General features: G+C 41.7%; 1 protein-coding gene across 1 annotated transcript in view; it reads left to right on the top strand.

The window, feature by feature from the left end:
* LOC126644420 (collagen alpha-1(VII) chain-like) overlaps positions 1 to 17,629 on the top strand; it is an 88,516-nt gene that overhangs the window by 59,955 nt on the left and 10,932 nt on the right. Inside the window, 8 exon segments of the mRNA XM_050323762.1 lie at positions 2,054 to 2,110; positions 2,212 to 2,283; positions 5,387 to 5,458; positions 12,099 to 12,134; positions 14,350 to 14,430; positions 15,413 to 15,466; positions 15,616 to 15,669; positions 17,116 to 17,178. Of these exon segments, the coding sequence (XP_050179719.1) occupies positions 2,054 to 2,110; positions 2,212 to 2,283; positions 5,387 to 5,458; positions 12,099 to 12,134; positions 14,350 to 14,430; positions 15,413 to 15,466; positions 15,616 to 15,669; positions 17,116 to 17,178 (489 nt within the window).

Genomic DNA, 17,629 nt, shown 5'->3' with positions numbered 1-17,629 from the left:
TTAAGATCCCATTTCCCATGGAACCTTCAGGATCTGAGGTCCAGGAATTCCTGGGTGTCCCTCTTGTCCTTGTTCAGGCATTTGGGAGATGTTTTTCCTTCAGTCCAGATGGAATTTCCTCTGTTTTGGGGATGAAATGAGGAAAAGACAACACCCAGATCCCAAACTCCTTCTGTGGGATATCCAGTGGTTCCAACCCATTTTATGGATCCCATCCCTGCACTGGAGAAGATTCCAGGGGATGGGATGCAAATCCCTTCCTTAGGAGAGGATTTTTACATCCCACTTTCCATCCATGGTTTGTGCCTGGATTAAGATCCCATTTCCCATGGAACCTTCAGGATCTGAGGTCCAGGAATTCCTGGGTGTCCCTCTTGTCCTTGTTCAGGCATTTGGGAGAATCCCAACCCCCTCCCCCCACCAGCTGACCCTCCAGAACACCCCAATTTTCCAGGAATAAAATAACCACTGGAAAAATGCCCTCCAGAAAGGGCTGAACCCCCTGCCCAGTGAGTTTTGTTTGACTCCTTCCTGGTTTGGAAAATGAGGCGCTGGAAAAACCCCAATTGACGCCTCTGCTTTCAAGTCAGGGGATGGTAAATGACGAAAATCCCATTTTTGATGGGTTTTTCTGATCCCTGAGGAAGCTGCTTTGAGAAGGGATAATCCTTTCCAAACCTTTCCCAAGGGGGATCCAGAGGCTCTTTAGAAGGTGCCTTTTGTCCTTTCCCCCCTCCAAAGCCGTCACCAAAGTCACAAATCAACAATTTCCCAGAGCAGGGGCACTTCTTCCACGGGAATGGCCTTTTCCCAAGGTTATTCCCGTGAAAGAATCCGCAGTTTCTCCCCACTCTGAGGAGCAAAACATTCCCGTGGCTCTCCCAGGGGGACATTTCGGGGCTCTGACCCCCCAAAAACCCCCTCAGTGCCACTTCCCCTACTGACATCAGCAAATCCACAGGCACATCCTGCCTGTCCCCACCTCCCACCCTTTGGAGAGGGGAAGAGATGGAAACTGTGCCGGGAATTCCCTGGAATTCCTGTTGTTCCCTCCAGGATGGCTGGAGGAGTTGGGGAATTCCATTTCCACCCGTGGCAACCAGGCTGGGGCAATTCCCATGGGATGCCAACAGATTTTTGGGACAACAAGGTCAGACCTGTCGGGATTTGGTGGCTTCTTCCTGTACCTTGTCTGGCACAAGAGGAGGAGTTTGGGAGATGCTTTTTATTTGTGTGAATTATCACTTCTTACCTTCATCCTACCCATCATTCCAAGGGTGTTCCCACCCGTGATCTCCTGGTGTGTCCACCCCTCTGTTGTTTCCTTTCTCCATGGGGAGACCACAACTCTTGGTGCCTTCCCCAGCACAAGAGGATGAGTTTGGCAGATGCTTTTTATTTGTGTGAATTATCACTTGTTACCTTCACCCTGCCCATCATTCCAAGGGTGTTCCCACCCGTGATCTCCTGGTGTGTCCATCCCTCTGTTGTCTCCTTCCTCCAGGGGGACACCACAGCTCTTGGTGGCTTTTTCCAGTGCTTTTTCCCTGGCACAGGAGGATGATTTTGGGAGATGCCTTTTTATTTGTGTGAATTGCCAGTTCTTACCTTCACCCTGCCCATCATTCCAAGGGCAATCCCACCCGTGATCTCCTGGTGTGTCCACCCCTCTGTTGTCTCCTTTCTCCAGGAGACCACATATCTTGGTGGCATTTTCTGTTGCCTTCCCTGGCACAGGAGGATGATTTTGGGAGATGCTTTTTATTTGTGTGAATTATCACTTGTTAACTTCATCCTTCCTGTCATTCCAAGGGCAATCCCACCCATGATCTCCTGGTGTGTCCATCCCTCTGTTGTCTCCTTTCTCCAGAGGGAGACCACAACTCTTGGTGGCATTTTCCAGTGCCTTCCCTGGCACAGGAGGATGAGTTTGGGAGATGCCTTTTTATTTGTGTAAATTGCCACTTCTTACCTTCATCCTGCCCATCGTTCCAAGGGGTTCCCACCCATGATCTCCTGGTGTGTCCACCCCTCTCTTGTCTCCTTCCTCCAGGGGGACACCACAGCTCTTTTGGGACCTCAGGGCTACAAGGGCAGCAAAGGAGACCCCGTAAGTTTGGCTTTGGGGGTCGTCCCTTCCCCCACCCGTTGGTGGCATCGACGCTGAGATCTTTGATCCACCCACCCCCCAATTCCCACCTTTCCTTCCAGGGTGAGCAGGGAATGCCGGGATTTGATGGAGACAAAGGAGAGAAGGGAGAGGATGGGCCTGGAGGAGACAAGGTAGGAACCTCCTGGGAGGGGGCTGAGACACAGGAAGGTCCCTGAGGGTGGGGAGACACCAAAGGAGCTGCCCCTGGATCCCTGGGAGTGAATAAAAATTATATATAATAAAAATAACGCATTAAAAATACATAATAAAAATAATATCGAATAAAAATAATATAGAATAAAAAATAACACCTAAAATAACACATTAAAAAGTTGCTAAAGCAGGAAGACTTTGGTCAAATACCTGAGCAACTTTGGACTGTGAAGGAAACCCTTGGAGATGCTCCCAAGGGGTGGATTTTAAGCCAATGAAAACCCAAATATGACATTTGTCAGTTAAATAAAAATAATACAAACTAAAAAAATACATAATAAAAAATAACACCTAAAATAATACATAAAAAGCTGCTAAATCAGGAAGACTCTTGGCCAAATATCTGACTTTGGACTGTGGAGGAAACCCTTGGAGATGCTCCCATGGGGGGGGTTTAAAAGTCAGATAAAAACCCATCTGTGACATCTGACCAGTTAAATAAAAAATAATACATAATAAAAAATAATACATAAAATATCACATAAAAAGCTCCTAAATCAGGAAGATTTTGGTCAAATATCTGACTTTGGACTGTGAAGGAAACCCTTGCAGATGCTCCCATGAGGTGGATTTTGAATCAATTAAAGCCCAAATATGACATTTGTCAGTTAAATAAAAATAATATATAATTAAAAATAATACATAATAAAAAATAAACACCTAAAATAACACATAAAAAACTTATAAATCAAGAAGACTCTTGGCCAAATATCTGAGTGACTTTGGACTGTGAAGGAAACCCTTGGAGATGCTCCAGTTGGGTGGATTTTAAGTCAATGAAAGCCCAAATATGACATTTGTCAGGTAAATAAAAATAATACATAATTAAAAAATAATACATAATAAAAAATAAACACCTAAAATAACACCTGAACAGCTCCTAAAGCAGGAAGACTCTTGGCCAAATATCTGAGTGGCTTTGGACATGGAGGGGGGGTTAAGTCAGATAAAAACCCAAAAATGATACCTCTCAGTTAAATAAAAATAATATATATTAAAAATAATATATAATAAAAATAATACACATAATAAAATAACACATAAAAATCTTATAAATCAAGAAGACTCTTGGCCAAATATCTGAGTGACTTTGGACTGTGAAGGAAACCCTTGGAGATGCTCCCATGGGGGAGTTTTTAAGTCAGATAAAAGCCCAAATATGACATCTGTCAGTTAAATAAAAATAATACATAATAAAAATAATACATAATAAAAATAACACATAAAATAACACATAAAAAGCTCCTAAATCAGGAAGACTCTTGGCCAAGTGTCTGAGTGGCTTTGGACTGGAAGGGAAACCCTTGGAGATGCTCCCATGGGGGAGTTTTTAAGTCAGATAAAAACCCAAATATGGTATCTGTCAGTTAAATAAAAATAATATATAATTAAAAATAATACATAATAAAAAATAAACACATAAAATAACACATAAAAAGCTTATCAATCAAGAAGACTCTTGGCCAAATATCTGAGTGACTTTGGACTGTGGAGGAAACCCTTGGAGATGCTCCCATGGGGGGATTTTTAAGTCAGATAAAAACCCAAATATGACATCTGACAGTTAAATAAAAAATAATACATAACTAAAAATATAATACATAATAAAAAATAATACATCAAATAACACCTAAAAAACTCCTAAATCAGGAAGACTCTTGGCCAAATATCTGACTTTGGACTGTGAAGGAAACCCTTGGAGATGCTCCCATGGGGTGGAAAGTGAAAGCCCAAATATGACATTTGTCAGTTAAATACATAATATATAATTAAAAATAATACATAATAAAAAATAAACACCTAAAATAACACATAAAAAGCTCCTAAAGCAGGAAGACTCTTGGCCAAATATCTGAGTGACTTTGGAGGAAACCCTTGGAGATGCTCCCGTGGGGGAGTTTTTAAGTCAGATAAAAACCCAAATATGACATCTGTTATTTAAATAAAAAATAATAAATAATAAAAATAATATATAATAAAGAATAACACCCCAAATAACAAATAAAAACCTCTTAAAGCAGGAAGACTCTGGGCCAAATATCTGAGTGGCTTTGGACATGGTGGGGGTTAAGTCAGATAAAAACCCAAATATGGTATCTGTCAGTTAAATAAAAATACTATATATTAAAAATAATATATAATAAAAATAATACATAATAAAATAACACCTAAAAATCTTATAAATCAAGAAGACTCTTGGACAAATATCTGAGTGACTTTGGACTGTGGAGGAAACCCTTGGAGATGCTCCTGTGGGGGAGTTTTTAAGTCAGATAAAAACCCATCCATGACATCTGTTATTTAAATAAAAAATAATAAATAATAAAAAAGAATATAAAATAAAAATAACACCTAAAATAACACATTAACAGCTCCTAAATCAGGAAGACTTTGGTCAAATATCTGAGTGGATTTGGACTGTGAAGGAAACTCTTGGAGATGCTCCCATGGGGGGGGTTTTTAAGTCAGATAAAAGCCCAAATATGACATCTGTCAGTTAAATAAAAATAATACAAACTAAAAAATAATACATAATAAAAAATAATACCTAAAATAACAAATAAAAAGCTCCTAAATCAGGAAGACTCTTGGCCAAATATCTGAGTGGCTTTGGACTGTGGAGGAAACCCTTGGAGATGCTCCCACAAGGTGGATTTTAAGTCAATGAGAGCCCAAATATGACATCTGAAAATTAAATAAAAAATAATACATAATAAAAAGTAACATATAATAAAAAATAACATCTAAAATAACACATAAAAAGCTTATAAATCAAGAAGGCTCTTGGCCAAATATCTGAGTGACTTTGGACTGTGAAGGAAACCCTTGGAGATGCTCCCGTTGGGTGGATTTTCAGTCAATAAAAACCCACCAGGGACAGAATTTGGTGTAGAAAAAGGTGCTTTTTGTCCCCCTCTGAGTCACCTCCAGGGGTTCCTCCCCTCACCCCTCTCTGGGGGTGGGTGGCTGGGAGAGCAGGAGGAATTCCAAGTGGATTTACAGGGTGGTTCCCGATTTTAGGGAGTGAAAGGAGACGCTGGATCCAAGGGAGTGATGGGACCCTTTGGAGCCAGAGGACCCGTGGGACAGAAGGTGAGTGCAGGGAACGTGAATTTTGAGGCATTTCCTGGGAGAAATGAGGGGTAAAACCACCCAAAGGTGGAAAATCCCACGGGGTTGATGTGAGAAATAAATCGGGAACTGGTGTGGAAAATCACACAGAGCTGGTGTGGAAAATTAGACAAAATTGATGTGTAAAATCACACAAAATTGGTGTGTAAATCACACAAAATTAATGTGTAAAATCCCACAAAATTGATGTGTAAAATCCCACAAAAATGATGTGTAAAACCCCACAAAAGACCTGTAAAAATCCCACAAAACTGGTATATGAAATCCAACAAAACTGATGTGTAAAAGCACCAAAAATTGATGTGCAAAATCCCACAAAAGCGATGTGTACAATCCCACAAAACTGATGTGTAAAATCCCAAAAAAGGATGTGTAAAACCCCACAAGAGACATGTAAAAATCCCACAAAACTGATGTGTAAAATCACCAAAATTTGATGTGAAAATTGCACAAAATTGAGGTGTAAAATCCCACAAGAGATGTGTAAAATCCTAAAAAAAAGGATGAGTAAAATCCAACAGAGGATGTGCAAAACCCTACAAAACTGATGTGTAAAATCCCACAAAGCTGGTGTGCAAAACCTCACAAAACTGGTGTGTAAATCACACAAAATTCATGTGTAAAATCACTTAAAATTGATGTGTAAAATCAGACAAAACCGATGTGTAAAATCAAACAGAACTGATTATAAATTAAGAAGTGGTGTGTAAAATCAGACAAAATTGAGGTGTGAAATCACTCAAAACTGGTGTGTAAAAGCACAGAAAGTTGATGTGTGAAATTACAAAGAATTGATGTTTAAAGTTACACAAAACGGGTGTGTAAAATCACATAAGAATTGAGGAGTAAAATCACACAAAACTGTGTAAATTACACCAGAACAGATATTTAAAATGGCAGAAAATTGATGTGTGAAATCACACAGAGCTGAATGTAAAACAGTCAAGAACTGATGTGTAAAATCCCACAAAATTGAGGTTTGAAATCCCACAAAACTGGTGTGAAAAATCCCACAAAAGATGTGGAAAATGACACAGAACTGATGTGTAAAATCATGCAGAACTGATGTGTAAAAACACACAAAACTGATTGTAAATTACTCAAGAACTGATGTGTAAATCACACAGAACTGTGTGTAAATCACACAAAACTGGTGTGTAAATCACTCAGGAATAAATGTGTAAAATCCCACAAAAGACATGTTAAATGCCACAAAACTGATGTGTAAAATCCCACAAAATTGTTGTTTAAAATCCCACTAAACTGATGTTTAAAATCCCACTAAACTGATGTGTAAAATCCCACAAGAACTGATGTGTAAAATCCCACAAAACTGGTGTGTAAAATCCCACAAAAGACCTGTAAAAATCCAAAGAAATTCGTGTGAAAAATCCCACAAACCCAATGTGTAAAATCCCAAAACACTGATGTGTAAAATCCCACAAAACTGGTGTGTAAAATCCCCCAAAATTAATGTGTAAAATCCCACAAAATACGTTTAAAATCCCACAAAACTGATGTGTAAAATCCCACAAAAGTGGTTTGTAAAATCCCACAAAATTGATGTCTAAAATCCCACGAAAGACAATGGTTTGTAAAATCCCACAAAACTGATGTGTAAAATTACCCAAAACTGGTGTGTAAAACCCCACAAAACTCAAGTGTAAAAAATCCCACAAAACTGATGTGTAAAATCCCACAAATTTGATGTGTAAAATTCCACAAAATTGGTGTAAAACCCCACAAAACTTGTGTAAAATCCCACAAAACTGATGTGTAAAATCTCTCAAAAGAAATGTATAAATCCCACAAAATTGATCTGTAATATCCCCAAAACTGGTGTGTAAAATACCACAAAACAGGAGAGAAATCCCACAAATGATGTCTGAAATCCAACAAAACTGGTGTGTAAAATCCCACAAAACACGTGTAAAAATAAACAAAAGTGATGTTTAAAATCCCACAAAATTGGTGTGCAAAATTCCACAAAACTAAAGTGTAAAAATCCCACAAAAATTATGTGTAAAATCCAACAAAAAACATGTAAAATGCCACAAAACTGATGTGCAAAACCCCACAAAATTGATGGGTAAAAACCCACAAAACTGATATTTAAAATCCCACAAATCTGGTTTGTAAAAATCCCACAGAACTGATGAGTAAAATCCCACAAAATTGATGTGTAAAATCCACAACATTCATGCTTAAAATCCCACAAAAGACAGATAAAAATCCTTCAAAACTGGTGTGTAAAATCCCCCAAAACTGGGGTGTAAAATCCCCCAAAACTGGTGTGTAAAATCCCCCAAATATGTGTAAAATCCCACTAAATTGATGTGTAAAATGACAGTAAATTGATTTGTGAAATCACACAAACTGGTGTGTAAAATCAGAGAGAACTGATTGTAAATTACTCCAGAACTGATATTTAAAATCCCACAGAACTGGTGTGTAAAATCCCACAAAACTGAGGTGTGTGAAATCCCACAGAAATGGTGTGGAAAATCACCAAACTAGTCACACCAAACTGTGTAAAACCCCACAAAACTGGTGTTATGAAGATCCCACAAAACTGAATGTGTAAAAATCCCACAAAACTGGATGTGCAAAATCCCACAAAAGTTGTTTAAAATCCCATAAAACTGCTGTGTAAAACCCCACAAAACTGATGTGCAAAGTTCCACAAAACTCGTGTAAAATCCCCCAAAACTGATGTGTAAAATCCCACAAAAGTTGTTTAAAATCCCACAAAAGTTGTTTAAAATCCCACAAAAAAAGTGTAAAAATCCCACAAAACTCATATGTAAATTCCTAAAAAACTGATGTTCAAAATCCTACAAAATTGATGTGTAAAATCCCACAAAACTGAAATGTAAAATCCCTTAAAAGTGGTGTGTAAAATCCCCCAAGACTGATCTGTAAAATCCCACAAAAGTGAGGTTTAAAATCCCACAAAAACTGGTGTGAAAAATGCCACAAAAAATGTGTAAAATCCCACAAAACTGATGGGTAAAATCCCACAAAACTGGTATGAAAAATCCCACAACAGACTTGTAAAAATCTCACAAAAGTGTTCTTTAAATCCCACAAAATTGATGTGTAAAATCTCACAAAACTGATGTGTAAAGTCCCACAAAACTGGGCTGTAAAATCCCACAAAATTGATGTCAAAAATCCCACAAAAGACCTGTAAAAATCCCACTGGTTTGTAAAATCAACCAGAACTCATTGTAAATCACTCAGAAACTGATGCTGAAAATAACACAAAATTGATGGTAAATTACTAAGGAACTGATGGGTAAAACCGAACAAAATTGGTGTTTGAAATCACAGGAAAGTGATGTGTAAATCACTCTATGACTGATGTGTAAATTGGTCAAGAACTGATGTGAAAAATCCCACAACATTGATGTGTAAAATCCCACAAAGGACATGTAAAAATCCACAAAACTTGTGTTTAAAATCCCACAAAACTGGAGTGAAAAATCCCACAAAACTAAAGTGTAAAAATCCCACAAAAATTATGTGTAAAATCCAACAAAAGTGGTGTATAAAATCCAACAAAAAACATGTAAAATGCCACAAAACTGATGTGCAAAACCCCACAAAATTGATGGGTAAAAACCCACAAAACTGATCTTTAAAATCCCACAAATCTGGTTTGTAAAAATCCCACAGAACTGATGAGTAAAATCCCACAAAATTGATGTGTAAAATCCACAACATTCATGTTTAAAATCCCACAGAAGACGGGTAAAAATCCTTCAAAACTGGGGTGTAAAATCCCCCAAAACTGGGGTGTAAAATCCCACAAATATGTGTAAAATCCCACTAAATTGATGTGTAAAATGACAGTAAATTGATTTGTGAAATCACACAAACTGGTGTGTAAAATCAGAGAGAACTGCTTGTAAATTACTCCAGAACTGATATTTAAAATCCCACAGAACTGGTGTGTAAATCCCACAAAACTGAGGTGTGAAATCCCATGGGAAAGATGTGGAAAATCACTCAGAACTAATCACACAAAAGCTGTGTAAAACCCCACAAAAATGGTGTATAAGATCCCACAAAAAATGTGTAAAAATCCCACAAAAGATGTGTAAAAATCCCACAGAACTGGTGTGTAAAATCCCACAAAAGTTGTTTAAAATCCCACAAAAAACGTGTTAAAATCCCACGAAACTCGTGTGTAAAATCCCACAAAATTGATGTTGAAAATCCCACAAAACTCATGTGTAAAATCCAACAAAAATGGTGTGTAAAATCCTAAAAAATTGATGTGTAAAATCCCACAAAACTGATGTGTCAAATACTAGAAATGATGTGTGAAGATCCCACAAAACTGAAATGTAAAATCCCTCAAAAGTGGTGTGTAAAATCCCCCAAGATTGATCTGTAAAATCCCACAAAAGACATGTAAAAATCCCACAAAACTGATGTTTAAAATCCCACAAAATTGCTGTGTAAAATCCCACAAAAACTGGTGTGAAAAATGCCACAAAAAATGTGTAAAATCCCACAAAACTGATGTTTAAAACCCCACAAAACTGGTGTGTAAAATCCCACAGAAGACCAGTAAAAATCCCACAAAACTGATGTGAAATCCCACAAAACTGATGAGTAAAATTCCAAAACTGGTGTGTAAAATCCCCAAAAATTTATGTGTGAAATCCCACAAAGGACATGTAAAAATCCCACAAACCCTGTAATTAAAATCCCCAAAACTGGTGTGAAAAATCCCCCAAATCTGGGGTGTAAAATCCCAAAAAGCTGATGTGTAAAATCCTCCAAAATAGATGTTTAGGTCCCACAAAAGACATGTAAAAATCCCACAAAACTGATGTGTAAAATCCCACAAAAGGTGTGTAAAATCCCCTTAAAATGGTGTGTAAAATCCCACAAAACTGGTGTGTCACATCTCACAAAGCTGATGTGTAAAATCCCACAAAAAATGTGTTAAATCCTTCAAAATCCATGGGTAAAATCCCACAGAACTGATGTGTCAAATCCCACAAAAGACCTCTAAAAATCTCACGAATCTGATATTTAAAATCCCACAAAACTGATGTGTAAAAATCCCTAAAAATGATGTGTAAAATCCCACAAACGACATGTAAAATCACCCAAAATTGTTCTGGGAAATCCCACAAAACTGATGTGTAAAATAAAAAAAAAGATGTGTAAAACCCCACAAGATTGATGTGTAAGATCCCACAAAACTGGTGTGTAAAATCCCACAAAATTGATCACCATAATACAAAACTGATCTCCAAAATCCCATAAAAGTTTAGTAAAACCCCACAAAACTGGTGTGTAAAATCACACAGAACTGATGTTTAAAATCCCACAAAACTGGTGTGAAAACCCCACAAAACTGATGTGAAAATCCCACAAAACTGATGTGAAAAATCCCACAAATCTGGTCCGTAAAACACCACAAAATATGTGTAAAATCCCTCAAAAGACATGTAAAAATCCCACAAAAGAAGTGTAAAATCCCACAAAACTGCTGGGTTAAATCCCACAAAACTGGTGGGTTAAATCCCACAAAATTGGTCTGTAAAATCCCACAAAACTGGTGTGAAAATCCCACAAAACTGATAAAATCCCACAAATTATGTGTAAAATCACAAGAAACTGGTGTGTAATATCCCACAAAACTAATGTGTAAAATCCCACAAAACTGATGTATAAAATCCCACAGAAGTGATGTTTAAAATCCCACAAAATTGGTGTGTAAAATCCCCCAAAATTGATCTGTAAAAATCCCACAAAATTGATCTGTAAAATCCCACAAAACCAATGTGTAAAATCCCATAAAACTGGTGTGTAAAACCCCACAAAACTGGTGTGTAAAATCCCCCAAAATTGATCTGTAAAATCCCACAAAAGACGTTTAAAATCCCACAAAACCAATGTGTAAAACCCCACAAAACTGGTGTGTAAAATCCCCCAAAACTGATCTGTAAAATCATACAAAACTGATTGTAAATTACTCAAGAACTGATATTTAAAATCCCACAGCACTGATGTGTAAAATCCCACAAAAGACGTGTAAAATCCCACAAAATATGTGTAAAATCCCACAAAACTGTCAAATCCCACAAATCCTTTGGTGTCAATCCCTCCCCAGAGCTCTTGGCTCAAACCCCCTCACCATTTCCTCCTGCGATCCCAAATTCCCTCCCGGGATCCCAAATTCCCTCCCGGGATCCCAAATTCCCTCCCATGATCCCAAATTCCCTCCCAGGATCCCAAATTCCCTCCCAGGATCCCAAATTCCCTCCCCAAAGCCGCTCAGAGGGAGCAGAAGCCGCTGCTCTTTGCCAGCAGAGCCCTGAAGGTTTTCCCCCACTTCCAAATCCTGCCCTGGAATCTTTCCCAGCTGGAATGGCCGGGAATGTCCCGCTGGAATGGTCGGGTGGGAGATGAGAACTTTGATGCTCCACTCAAACCCCGTGGAATCCCGAGACATTTTGGGGTATCCCAAAAAAAAAAGACCCCTGAAATCTCCTCATCCCCTCTTCCCGAGCTCCCACATCATCCCCATTCCCAGAGGGATTTTCTTTGGGATAACCCATCCCTGTTTTCCTTGCAGGGAGAGCCGGGGGAGCCGAGTTCGCCGGGCCCTGCCGTGAGTTGGAACGTTGGGATGAGGGGATGGGATGAGGGGGAGTGGGATCCCAAAAAATTCCCATGGGCAAAGAGGTTTCGCTGGAAAAACAGCTCTGGGAATGGTTTCAGAGAATCAGGGAATGATGGAATCAACTGGGACGGGAAAGAACTCCGAGATCATCACGAGTCCAACCCTTGATCCAGCGGGGTTTGTTGAAGGAATTGCTGGCTGGGAGGGTGGGGAGGGGTTGGAATGGATTTTCCAGGGAAGTTGTGGCTTCCCCTGGATCCCTGGGAGTGTCCAAGGCCAGGTTGGAGAAATCTGGAATAGTGGAAGATGTCCCTGCTCATGGAATGGCTGATCCTTCAGTTCCCACCCAAACCACTCTGTGATTCCATGATCCAGCTTTTTCCAACCTCCAACTCACACAACCCCTGCTCTCCTCTCTCCATTTTCCCAGGGAGCTCTTCCCACTCCCAGGAGGATTCAGGGAGCTCTTCCCATCCCCAGGAGCTCTCTGGGAACCCTTCCCACCCCCAGGAATTCTCAGGGAGCTCTTCCCAACTCCAGGAGATCTCTGGGAGCTCTTCCCACTCCCAGGAGGGTTCAGGGAGCTCTTCAAAGTGCTCAACATTTTCCCTCTTCTTCTCTCTCTTTTATTAATATTATTTTTCTCTTATTTTATTAATTTTTTCTCTTATTTTTATTATTTTTTTCCCCTTTTCCACCTTTTTCTTGGCTCCTGGGTGCAGATTTCCTTGGGAATCCTCCCCTCCCTGTCCTGTTCCCTCCCAGCTGCAGCAGTGCCTGTGGTACCTGAGTCTTTGCAGATGATGAAGCTGCTCCAGCAACACTTCAATGACAGAAAGAGCCATTTCCACCACTCAAATTCCCTTTAAATTGCTTTTTTTCCCAGTTTTTATTTACCTGGAAGGAACCAGATAATCTGAAAGGGACACCTCCATCACCAGCTCTTCCCTTTTCAAACTGCTCAACATTTTCCCTCTTCCTCTCTCTCTGTATTTTTCATTAATATTATTTTTCTCTTATTTTATTAATATTTTTCTCTTATTTTTATTATTTTTTTCCCCTTTTCCCCCTTTTTCTTGGCCCTGAGTGCAGATTTCCTTGGGAATTCTCCCCTCCCTGTCCTGTTCCCTCCCAGCTGCAGCAGTGCCTGTGGTACCTGTGATGAAGCTGCTCCAGCAACACTTTAATGACAGAAAGAGCCATTTCCACCACTCAAATTCCCTTTAAATTGCTTTTTTTCCAAGCTTTTATTTACCTGGAAAGAACCAGAATGTAAATCTGCCCCAGCTGGAACTTCCCCCATCGATTGTGTCAACAATCAGGAATAGTTTGCAGGACACGCCCGGGCCCGAGGGTTGATTGCAGGTGGATTTTCCCTGATCCAAACACGACCTGCAGAGCTGGGTGGCTCCAGCAGCTCCAAAATGTGGCAAAAAAGGGTCTGAAGCTGCAGATCCAGAGCTCAGGAATGTGTTTGACCCCCTTTGAGTCACTCCCAGTGTCCTCTTTAATGTCCTTGTTCCCATCTCCAACCACGGCCACCACTTGTCCATCTGCTCTGCTTTGAGCAGCCTCCTCTGTGCACTCAATGCCTCAAGTGGGGATAAATCCCATTTCCTCACATCCAGGGGGGCTGAAAAGTGCCAGGAAAATCGTGGCAGCCTTGCAGAAAAATCCCTAAATAAATGGGAATTTCCTGGAGCTTTCCATGTGCTACAGAAAGAGTGGGAGATTCCCTGCAAGGAGGTCCCGGTGCTGGACGTGACTCTGGGTCCCCTCTGAGCTGGGTGGCTCCAGCAGCTCCAAAACGTGGCATAAAAGGTCTGAAGGTGCAGATCCAGAGCCCAGGAATGTGTTTGACCCCCCCTCCTCAAATCCCAGTGTCCCTTTTCCAACCACAGCCGTCACCACCGGAATTCTCTCAGCCCAGGATGCCTCTTTAGCCACCACTTCCCTGGATTTTCCGAGCTGGAATTAGGAATATAATGTGGTTATAACCAACTCACAGGTTTTATTTGCCAGCTCTACAAGCCCAAGAGGAGTTTGTGCTCAATCCCAACCTCAGATCCTCAAGGATGTTCCCAGCAGGGACTGTGGAATCCTGGATTCCCGGGATCTTCCCTGTGAACCTCCATCCCGACGATTGTTCCCAACCCCTTCAGCCACCACTGAAATCCATGGGTTTTTCCCCATTTTTTGGCAGGGGGCAGCAGGTCTGGATGGGAAGGACGGGAACAAGGGAGCCAAAGGTGACAGAGGCCTCCAGGGGCTGATGGGGAAGCCGGTGAGTGGCGGGAAGGGCCGTGGATTGTTCAGTGGGAAGAGCCGTGAATTGTTCGGTGGGAAGGGACCTGGATCTTTCAGCGGGAAGGGACTCTGCTCCCACCTTCATCTCTCTTCCCACACCCCACCCCTCATTCCAACACCCCATTCCCAGCATCAGGTGAGTCTTTCCTGAAGGGAAATCACTCCTTAATCTGCTGGAGGAGCCTCCAATGCGCTCCTTGGGCTGATTTTTGGGAGGATCATTTTCCCGCTCCCAGCAGACACCCTGTCCGTGTTTCCAGCCTTCCAAGTTATCCCATCTTTTCCAGCCTGGGTTTCCCTTGGTTTCTTTGCCAAGGCCCAAATTTCGAGTTCCTCCACGTGCCCAGTGTTGAGCTGCCTGGTGGAGAAAGCAGGGAATGATGGAATAAATCCCTACAAAGCCCTCCTCGTTTTCCTGGGACGAGCTGGTTGGACCCCTCCCTTGATCCCAAATAATTTCCTGCCCGTGGGTGGGACTGTGACCCATAATTGCTTAGAAATGAATCCTCAAAGGGATGCCTGGTGGGAGCAGGGCTTTGTTTTCCAGAGGCAAACTGGATTCCAGAGGTTTTTCCTGCTTTGTTTTTCCGTGAGACCAAAAAAAACCCCCCAAAAAAAACAGTAGGAGATTTTTTTGGGAGGGAGCAGGAGAGGAAGATTCCATTATCTCCCAAACCTCCCTCAGGTCCTCAAGAGGTTTTTCCCAAACTTCTCCCAGTGGTGGCTCAGCAGAGGATCCTTTCCCACTTCCCTCCATCTCCCAGATCATTCCCAGCCCCTCCTTCCAGAGCTCCTTGCATTTCCAGCCCCTCAAAACCACCCCAAGCCCCGAATTTCCACGGACCTTTTGGTCAACAAAAAACCCACAGAATTCCTCCTGAGTTATCCCCACCCTTGGATCCTTCACCTCTCATTCCAAACATGGAATTTTTGTCCTGGTTTTTTTTTTCCCCATGCAGGGATGGAAAGGTGATCGTGGGACCCCCGGAGACCCCGGGCAGAAAGGAGCAAAGGTGAGGAAGGAGATGGGGATGGGGAGATCCTGTGGAATTCCCGATCCTTGGAGAGATTCCAAAGCTTTCTGGGCTGGTCAAACAGCTCTGAATTCCTCCCTCCTGCCCCTCTCCTTGATCCAACACCCTGTGATCTCCTTTATCCTCAGGGATTCCGAGGATTCCCAGGACACGCCGGAGCTCCCGGAGCCAAAGGCACCAAGGTGAGCGAATCCCAAACTTCCCATCCCCCTCCAGCTCCCCTGTTCATGGGGGAAAGTTTGGAGCTGCATTTTTCCCTGAGAACACCCTTTAATTCCTGGTTTGAATCCCTGTTTTCTCCCTGCTGAGAAATGAAGATGGAATTCTGGGCCACAAGATCTTTGAGGTCTTACAGAAACTCTGATTTTTCCCCTTAAATCCCCTCTCTTCCCATTCCTTTCCCTATGGTTTTGTGGTAAATCCTTCCTCTCTGGTCATTCCATTCCCTGTTGATTGGGGAAAGTTTGGAGCTGCATTTTACCCAATAATACCCTTTAATTCCTGTTTTATTCCCTGTTTTCTCTCTGCTCAGAAATAAAAGTGGAATTCTGGGCCACAGGGTCTTTACCCTCCTACAGAAACTCTGATTTTTCCCCTCTTAAATCCCCTCTCTTCCCATTTCTTTTCCCTATGGTTTTGTGGTAAATCCTTCCTCTCTGGTCATTCCATTCCCTGGCTCAGAAATAAAAGTGGAATTTCGGCCACAGCCCTGCCCTCCTACAGAAACTCTGATTTTTCCCCTCTTAAATCCCCTCTCTTCCTGTCTCCTTTCCTGTGGTTTGTGGCAACTTCCTCTCTGGTCATTCCATTTCCCTGTTCATGGGGAAAGTTTGGAGCTGCATTTTACCCAATAATACCCTTTAATTCCTGGTTTCATCCCAGTTTCCTCCATGCTGAGAAATTATTGTGGAATTCTGGGCCATCAAATCTCTGCCCTCCTACTGAAACTCTGATTTTATTCCCCTTAAATCCCCTCTCTTCCCTTTCATCCCCAGGAAGAATCCCCCCCTCTCCCAGCTCTGGAGGGAAAAATCCCTCTGGGAAGCACAGAGGATGGAGAGATTTTTAAGGATTGCAGGGAATTTTGGGATAATCTGGGGCACAAACCGAGCAACAACCTGGGCTCGGTTTTAGCTCCTCATGACCGAAGATAACGACCCTTTAATGGGCTTTTTAGGCAGGATTTGGGAATGTTTGATAAGAAAGAAGGTAAACTGAGCCAGTGGGATTATTGGTGTGGTGATTATTATTAATTATTATTGTTGTTGTTATTAATATTTTCCTGCATCAGCAGGAAATTGTTGCCCAGGGAATTTCCCACCTCCTTTCCTGGAGCTGAGCTGGAAACAACCTAAAACTCCTATTGATTTAAAACCATCTGAGTTAAATTGCTCTTAATTAGCTTTTCCACTGGTCCAATTAGTGAAATTAGACCTTATTTAAACGAGGATCTAAAATTTACAGCCCCAAATTGAGACTTTGGATTTTCCGGCACCCTCAATTATCCTTTTCCTTGCTTTTTCCAGAGCCAGTTTTTCCCCCTCCCCCAAAATGTTTCAAGGCCTGTTTGTCCTCAGGGTCCACCTGGCTTCTTTTCCATCCCCAATCTGCTTCTTTTCCATCCCCAGGGAGAAATGGGAAGTCCTGGAAAACGGGGAATCCCAGGATCCGACGGACGGCACGGAATGAAGGTGAGTGAATTGTGGGATCACAGCGTGGGTCGGGTGGGAAAAGACCTTAAAACCCACCCAGTTCCATAAATAAGAGGCTTCCCAAAAGCTCTGCAGGTGCCAAGTGTTTATTCCCTTCCAAAGGCCCAAACTTATTTGGAATGTGTTCCCAGAAAACCAACGTGGAGATGTTTGGGACACTGGGGAATGGGGGACTTTTTTCCCACTCCACCCCCAGGACCACCCCAGAGAACTGGGATTCAGCCAGGGAATGCTTCTCAAGGGGCTTCATCCACCCCAGCCCTCGGTGCTCCAGGGGGATCTGTTGGAATTCTCAAGGAATGGGCTGTTTTTTCCTGGGATTTTCCCCCTCTCCTCGAGTGCCGAGCTCGGATTCCAACGACAACTCCATGACCCGAAGGCAAACCCAGGTCCTTCAGGAAATCCCAGGAAATGCCAGGAAATCCTAGGA

The sequence above is a fragment of the Myiozetetes cayanensis genome, unplaced genomic scaffold (genome assembly GCF_022539395.1).
Source record: "Myiozetetes cayanensis isolate MyiCay16 unplaced genomic scaffold, myiCay2020 scf3, whole genome shotgun sequence".
NCBI lineage: Eukaryota > Metazoa > Chordata > Aves > Passeriformes > Tyrannidae > Myiozetetes > Myiozetetes cayanensis.
Note: the sequence above shows the minus strand (reverse complement) of the source record. Positions and strands in the feature narration are given on the sequence as shown.